Consider the following 8,549-nt stretch of genomic DNA (forward strand, 5'->3'; position numbering starts at 1 on the left):
CAGGGTATACCTCATGTCATCCTTGTAACTGTTGATCAAACAGAGGCTCAGGGTATATCGCATGTCATCCTTGTAACTGTGGATCAAACAGAGGCTCAGGGTATACCGCATGTCATCCTTGTAACTGTGGATCAAACAGAGGCTCAGGCTATACCGAATGTCCTCCTTGTAACTGTGGATCAAATAGAGGCTCAGGGTATACCGCATGTCATCCTTGTAACTGTGGATCAAACACAGGCTCCGGGTAGCCCGAATGTCCTCCTTGTAACTGTGGATCAAATAGAGGCTCAGGGTATATCGCATGTCATCCTTGTAACTGTGGATCAAACAGAGGCTCAGGGTATACCGCATGTCATCCTTGTAACTGTGGATCAAACACAGGCTCAGGGTATACCTCATGTCATCCTTGTAACTGTTGATCAAACAGAGGCTCAGGCTATACCGAATGTCCTCCTTGTAACTGTGGATCAAACAGAGGCTCAGAGTATACCGCATGTCATCCTTGTAACTGTGGATCAAACATGGTGATCGTAAAACATTGATATTGTAAATGACGAGTTTTCAAACATGTAAATGTGAAGTGCACATTTGGACTCGCTGTGTGTGTGTGGTTTGCGTGTATGAGGGATCCAGGTGTGATGACGGAGAGTGCTGTAACTGTGTGAGATGTATGAATGCGGTGACGGGTGTGTGAGGTGTGTGGGTGGTGACGGCTGAGTGTGTAAGTGTGATTTAGTGGAGTTTGTGTTGTGGATGGTATATACAGCTGGGATATAGGGCATAAGGAGGGGTCCATAGCACCAACTTCCCCCTCCAACTGCATTCATACGTATGTTGAAGCGGTACATAGTGCCAGAAAGTTTCAGTGTTGGCACAATCAGAAAGAGACCATGGGTGTACTCCAGCGCCACCTTTAGGTACACGTTTTCGCCTCGTCTTCACTAATCCCTAAGCCACTCGTCAAAACTCCTCTCAACGAACAATGGAGGATAAGGAGGAAGAGGTAATGGGAGAGGAGAGGACGTCGGGATAGAGTTCTGGGAGATGAAGGGAGAGAGATCTCTCTCTCTCTCTCATAAACCCCAAACCCACTCCTCTAAAATAACAGATAAATAGATATTTATAAACCCACAGACAGAGAGAGAGAGAATGTAGAGAGAGCGAGTGGAGGAAGAGACAGAGAGAGAGGGGAGCGAGATAAGAGAGAGAGAGAGAGAGAGAGAGAGAGAGAGAGAGAGAGAGAGAGAGAGAGAGAGAGAGAGAGAGAGAGAGAGAGAGAGAGAGAGAGAGAGAGAGAGAGAGAGTAGGGGACTGTCTCCATTCCTCCACCCCCTCCTCTCCCCGCCCATGCCACCTCCGATCAGGGATACAGACACATCTTAGCCCCCTGACACAGCCCCAGCCTGGCGGTGCCTGCTCTGCTTAACGCTCCTCCCTACTGAATACTCCCACTGACGCCTCTCTGAAAGGAGAAGAGAGGGAAGAGAGAAGTGGGGAAAGAAGTGTGGAACTCTGTAGGGATGTTCCTCTTCTTTTTTTTTCAATTACAAGGACGGATATTCCTGTAGAGGAACACAGTATGATGTTCACCCTGATGTAGTAGAATACATGGAGAACACAGTGGGTAGTAGGATACATGGAGAACACAGTGGGTAGTAGGATACATGGAGAACACAGTGGGTAGTATGATACATGGAGAACACAGTGGGTAGTAGGATACATGGAGAACACAGTGGGTAGTAGGATACATGGAGAACACAGTGGGTAGTATGATACATGGAGAACACAGTGGGTAGTAGGATACATGGAGAACACAGTGGGTAGTAGGATACATGGAGAACACAGTGGGTAGTGGGATACATAGAGAACACGGTGGGTTGTAGGATACATGGAGAACACAGTGGGTAGTAGGATACATGGAGAACACAGTGGGTAGTAGGATACATGGAGAACACGTTGGGTAGTAGGATACATGGAGAACACAGTGGGTAGTGGGATACATGGAGAACACAGTGGGTAGTGGGATACATGGAGAACACAGTGGGTAGTATGATACATGGAGAACACAGTGGGTAGTAGGATACATGGAGAACACAGTGGGTAGTAGGATACATGGAGAACACAGTGGGTAGTAGGATACATGGAGAACACAGTGGGTAGTGGGATACATGGAGAACACAGTGGGTAGTAGGATACATGGAGAACACAGTGGGTAGTAGGATACATGGAGAACACAGTGGGTAGTAGGATACATGGAGAACACAGTGGGTGGTAGGATACATGGAGAACACAGTGGGTAGTAGGATACATGGAGAACACAGTGGGTAGTAGGATACATGGAGAACACAGTGGGTAGTAGGATACATGGAGAACACAGTGGGTAGTAGGATACATGGAGAACACAGTGGGTAGTAGGATACATGGAGAACACAGTGGGTAGTAGGATACATGGAGAACACAGTGGGTGGTAGGATACATGGAGAACACAGTGGGTAGTAGGATACATGGAGAACACAGTGGGTGGTAGGATACATGGAGAACACAGTGGGTAGTAGGATACATGGAGAACACAGTGGGTAGTAGGATACATGGAGAACACAGTGGGTGGTAGGATACATGGAGAACACAGTGGGTGGTAGGATACATGGAGAACACAGTGGGTAGTAGGATACATGGAGAACACAGTGGGTAGTAGGATACATGGAGAACACAGTGGGTAGTGGGATACATGGAGAACACAGTGGGTAGTAGGATACATGGAGAACACAGTGGGTGGTAGGATACATGGAGAACACAGTGGGTGGTAGGATACATGGAGAACACAGTGGGTAGTAGGATACATGGAGAACACAGTGGGTAGTAGGATACATGGAGAACACAGTGGGTAGTAGGATACATGGAGAACACAGTGGGTGGTAGGATACATGGAGAACACAGTGGGTAGTAGGATACATGGAGAACACAGTGGGTAGTAGGATACATGGAGAACACGCTGGGCAGTAGGATACATGAGGATACGTGTTATAACAGCTGCTCCATTAACTTATTATACAAGCCTGCTCCATTAGCGACATACACTGACTATACCAAATATTAGGTTGGGCCTGGACTCAACAACGTTGCGGATGAACTCTACAAGGTGTCGACAGCGTTCCACAGGGATGTTGGCCCGTGTTGACTACAATGCTTCCCACAGTTGTGTCAAGTCAGCTGGATGTCCTTTGGGTGGTGGACCATTCTTGATACACACGGTGAACTGTTGAGTGTGAAAAACCCAGTGGCGTTGTTCTTACCACAAACGGGTGCACCTGGCACCTACTACCATACAGTTCAAAGGCACTTCAATATTTTGTCTTGCCAAGTCACCCACTGATTGGCACACATATGAATCCATGTTTCAGTTGTCTTAAGGCTTAAAAATCCATCTTTAACCTGTCTCCTCCCCTTCATCTTTAACCTGTCTCCTTCCCTTCATCTTTAACCTGTCTCCTCCCCTTTTAACCTGTCTCCTCCCCTTCATCTTTAACCTGTCTCCTTCCCTTCAGCTTTAACCTGTCTCCTCCCCTTCATCTTTAACCTGTCTCCTCCCCTTCATCTTTAACCTGTCTCCTCCCCTTCATCTTTAACCTGTCTCCTCCCCTTCATCTTTAACCTGTCTCCTCCCCTTCATCTTTAACCTGTCTCCTCCCCTTCATCTTTAACCTGTCTCCTCCCCTTCATCTTTAACCTGTCTCCTCCCCTTCATCTTTAAGCTGTCTCCTCCCCTACATCTTTAACCTGTCTCCTCCCCTTCATCTTTAACCTGTCTCCTCCCCTTCATCTTTAACCTGTCTCCTCCCCTTCATCTTTAACCTGTCTCCTCCCCTTTTAACCTGTCTCCTCCCCTTTTAACCTGTCTCCTCCCCTTCATCTTTAACCTGTCTCCTTCCCTTCATCTTTAACCTGTCTCATCCCCTTCATCTTTAACCTGTCTCCTTCCCTTCATTTTTAACCTGTCTCCTTCCCTTCATCTTTAACCTGTCTCCTTCCCTTCATCTTTAACCTGTCTCCTCCCCTTTTAACCTGTCTCCTCCCCTTCATCTTTAAGCTGTCTCCTTCCCTTCATCTTTAACCTGTCTCCTCTCCTTCATCTTTAACCTGTCTCCTTCCCTTCATCTTTAACCTGTCTCCTTCCCTTCATCTTTAACCTGTCTCCTCCCCTTCATCTTTAACCTGTCTCCCCCCCTTCATCTTTAATCTGTCTCCTTCCCTTCATCTTTAACCTGTCTCCTCCCCTCCATCTTTAACCTGTCTCCTTCCCTTCATCTTTAACCTGTCTCCTCCCCTTCATCTTTAACCTGTCTCCTTCCCTTCATCTTTAACCTGTCTCCTTCCCTTCATCTTTAACCTGTCTCCTCCCCTTCATCTTTAACCTGTCTCCTCCCCTTCATCTTTAACCTGTGTCCTTCCCTTCATCTTTAACCTGTCTCCTCCCCTCCAACTTTAACCTGTCTCCTTCCCTTCATCTTTAACCTGTCTCCTCCCCTTCATCTTTAACCTGTCTCCTTCCCTTCATATTTAACCTGTCTCCTCCCCTTCATCTTTATTAACCTGTCTCCTTCCCTTCATCTTTAACCTGTCTCCTCCCCTCCATCTTTAACCTGTCTCCTTCCCTTCATTTTTAACCTGTCTCCTCCCCTTCATCTTTAACCTGTCTCCTTCCCTTCATCTTTAACCTGTCTCCTCCCCTTCATCTTTATTAACCTGTCTCCTTCCCTTCATCTTTAACCTGACTCCTTCCCTTCATCTTTAACCTGTCTCCTACCCTTCATCTTTAACCTGTCTCCTCCCCTTTTAACCTGTCTCCTACCCTTCATCTTTAACCTGTCTCCTCCCCTTTTAACCTGTCTCCTCCCCTTCATCTTTATTAACCTGTCTCCTTCCCTTCATCTTTAACCTGACTCCTTCCCTTCATTTTTAACCTGTCTCCTCCCCTTCATCTTTAACCTGTCTCCTCCCCTTCATCTTTAACCTGTCTCCTCCCCTTTTAACCTGTCTCCTTCCCTTCATCTTTAACCTGTCTCCTCCCCTTCATCTTTAACCTGTCTCCTTCCCTTCATCTTTAACCTGACTCCTTCCCTTCATCTTTAACCTGTCTCCTCCCCTTCATCTTTAACCTGTCTCCTTCCCTTCATCTTTAACCTGTCTCCTTCCCTTCATCTTTAACCTGTCTCCTCCCCTTCATCTACACTGATTGAAGTGGATTTAACAGGTGACATCTATGAGGGATCATATCTTTCACCTGGATTCACCTGGTCAGTATATGTCATGGAAAGAGCAGGTTCTCTTAATGTTTAGTACACTCAGTGTAAGAGAGGTTCAACATATGCCTGGTTATTAGAGCAGTTCACTATAGGCTTGCTTACATTATGAGAGAAGTTCAACATAGGCACTTTAGAGGCAGGGCAGTTCAACATAGACACGTTAGAGGCAGGGCAGTTCAACATAGACACGTTAGAGGCAGGGCAGTTCAACAGACACGTTAGAGGCAGGGCAGTTCAACGTAGGCACGTTAGAGGCAGGGCAGTTCAACATAGACACGTTAGAGGCAGGGCAGTTCAACGTAGACACGTTAGAGGCAGGGCAGTTCAACATAGGCATTTTAGAGGCAGGGTAGTTCAACATAGACACGTTAGAGGCAGGGCAGTTCAACATAGACACGTTAGAGGCAGGGCAGTTCAACATAGACACGTTAGAGACAGGACAGTTCAACATAGACACGTTAGAGGCAGGGCAGTTCAACGTAGACATGTTAGAGGCAGGGCAGTTCAACATAGACACGTTAGAGGCAGGGCAGTTCAACGTAGGCATGTTAGAGGCAGGGCAGTTCAACATAGACACGTTAGAGGCAGGGCAGTTCAACATAGACACGTTAGAGGCAGGGCAATTCAACATAGACACGTTAGAGGCAGGGCAGTTCAACATAGACACGTTAGAGGCAGGGCAGTTCAACATAGACACGTTAGAGGCAGGGCAGTTCAACATAGGCACGTTAGCGGCAGGGCAGTTCAACATACTGTAGAACCTGTGACATTAGAGACAGTGAGGAGGACTGTATAAAGAGAGAGGATGCAGCATCGCTGGGACAAGCAAAATGATATGCCTCTATATTATACACAAACACACACACAGTGACTTAGTGACTCCTATGTGGACTGTCTGTGTCAGAGATCTGCTTCTCTCGCATTGAGAAGGAGAAGCTTGGGAAACTCCTTTTCACCCAAACATAATCAGAAAAGTGCAACCAGAACCAGTCAAAACTAAATACATCAAAGACACTTGTTTATTTTGGACCTGTGCAAATTTCTATACACATGAAAACCTCCGAGTCAAAATGACCCACAACTTCATGTTTGTATACAAATTCTACACATACATTCCACAACACATCAGTGTGTCCACATTTTGAAGTTAGAATCATGACCCTAAATGAAGAAGTCATTTAATTTCATGGAGAAAAATAGAGCTTAACTAGTATTTTAGACAACTCAAAAGTGGAAATGGGTCAAATTGACCAGCAACATAACAGAAGGGTTAATGGTATTTAGTAGTTTATTAGGATCCCCATTAGATGTTGTCATAGCAGCAGCTACTTTTCCTGGGGTCCACACAGAACATAAGACATGACACAATACAAAACATTAAAAGACAAGAACCGCTCAAGAACAGAGCTAAAAACATTTTTAAAACGGCTCACATAGCCGACATATCAATACACACACACAAAATATCTAGGTCAAAAGAGGGGAGAGGCGTTGTGCCGTAAGTTGTTGCTTTATCTGCTGTTTTTCTTAAACCAGGTCTGCTGTTCATTCAATGTAGGTAAAGAAGCAGCCTTTAGTCCTACTTTCTTTTCATCCATGGCTTTCCTCGTTCGTCTTCACATGCCTTCTTCAGTATTTGTATTAGGTGCATTTTGAATGGCATAATCTGAGTGTATACTTAAAAGTAACTGCCCAGTGAAATTCTCACTTTTAAAAGTGAATATGCTGTTTAACTCATACCCCAATAATGTTGTTGACTCGTCCTGTACTCATATTTGTGGCCAAAGAATCAATGAAATAAATACAAAAACTCTCCTCAATCCTTTCCAAAATCCTTGCTATTTCCTCATAGAACATGATGTCATTTTTTTTCCTCATAGAACATGATGTCATGTTATTTCCTCATAGAACATGATGTCATTTTTTTTCCTCATAGAACATGATGTCATGTTATTTCCTCATAGAACATGATGTCATTTTTTTTCCTCATAGAACATGATGTCATGTTATTTCCTCATAGAACATGATGTCATGTTATTTCCTCATAGAACATGATGTCATGTTATTTCCTCATAGAACATGTCATGTTATTTCCTCATAGAATATGATGTCATGTTATTTCCTCATAGAATATGATATCATGTTATTTCCTCATAGAATATGATGTCATGTTATTTCCTCATAGAATATGATATCATGTTATTTCCTCATAGAATATGATGTCATGTTATTTCCTCATAGAATATGATGTCATGTTATTTCCTCATTGAATATGATGTCATGTTATTTCCTCATAGAATATGATGTCATGTTATTTCCTCATAGAATATGATGTCATGTTATTTACATTTACATTTAAGTCATTTAGCAGACTTATTTCCTTATAGAACATGATGTCATGTTATTTACATTTACATTTAAGTCATTTAGCAGACTTATTTCCTTATAGAACATGATGTCATGTTATTTCCTCATAGAATATGATGTCATGTTATTTCCTCATAGAACATGATGTCATGTTATTTCCTCATAGAATATGATATCATGTTATTTCCTCATAGAATATGATGTCATGTTATTTCCTCATAGAATATGATATCATGTTATTTCCTCATAGAACATGATGTCATGTTATTTCCTCATAGAATATGATATCATGTTATTTCCTCATAGAATATGATGTCATGTTATTTCCTCATAGAATATGATATCATGTTATTTCCTCATAGAACATGATGTCATGTTATTTCCTCATAGAACATGTCATGTTGGCTCATTGGTTGAGCTAGACATTCAGTGGTGTATATGAATATGTTTAATGACCTGAATATACCCACACCATTCTATTGTTGGGGTATAGCCACACATTTACAGAAAATATGTTTTGTAGTATACTTAATTAAAAGAAAATGGGAAGGAAAAGTATTTCACTCATATTTGCAATAATCATTGGTCATATTTCGTGTATAAATCTGGAAACACTAGACAGTTACTTTAAGTTCCTCTTACAGAGTTCAAATTCTCTGCAAGAAAAGCCAATCAATCACATATTCATGAGTTTAGGATCAAGATGGCCTGTTTATGTGTTTGAAAGCTCAACGGCGCCCCCTAGCCCTGGACTGCAACAGGTTACCACTCGCCTGGTTCTCCATCTTCCCCAAAAATGTCTCTCTCCTCACCCTCTTTTGCCCGGCTTCTGTCATCTATGGCTATGGCATTGTCAAATGATAGAAAACGTTTTTTAAG

General features: G+C 43.4%; 1 protein-coding gene across 1 annotated transcript; it reads right to left on the minus strand.

The window, feature by feature from the left end:
• Nucleotides 1-5,493: 5,493 nt before the first annotated feature.
• On the minus strand, nucleotides 5,494-6,024 carry LOC123995566 (putative uncharacterized protein FLJ45035). The gene has a single exon (XM_046299198.1). The coding sequence runs from the start codon at nucleotides 6,022-6,024 to the stop codon at nucleotides 5,494-5,496; it is 531 nt and encodes a 176-aa protein (XP_046155154.1).
• Nucleotides 6,025-8,549: the final 2,525 nt, after the last annotated feature.

This window comes from Oncorhynchus gorbuscha, linkage group LG14 (assembly GCF_021184085.1).
Source record: "Oncorhynchus gorbuscha isolate QuinsamMale2020 ecotype Even-year linkage group LG14, OgorEven_v1.0, whole genome shotgun sequence".
Lineage (NCBI taxonomy): Eukaryota > Metazoa > Chordata > Actinopteri > Salmoniformes > Salmonidae > Oncorhynchus > Oncorhynchus gorbuscha.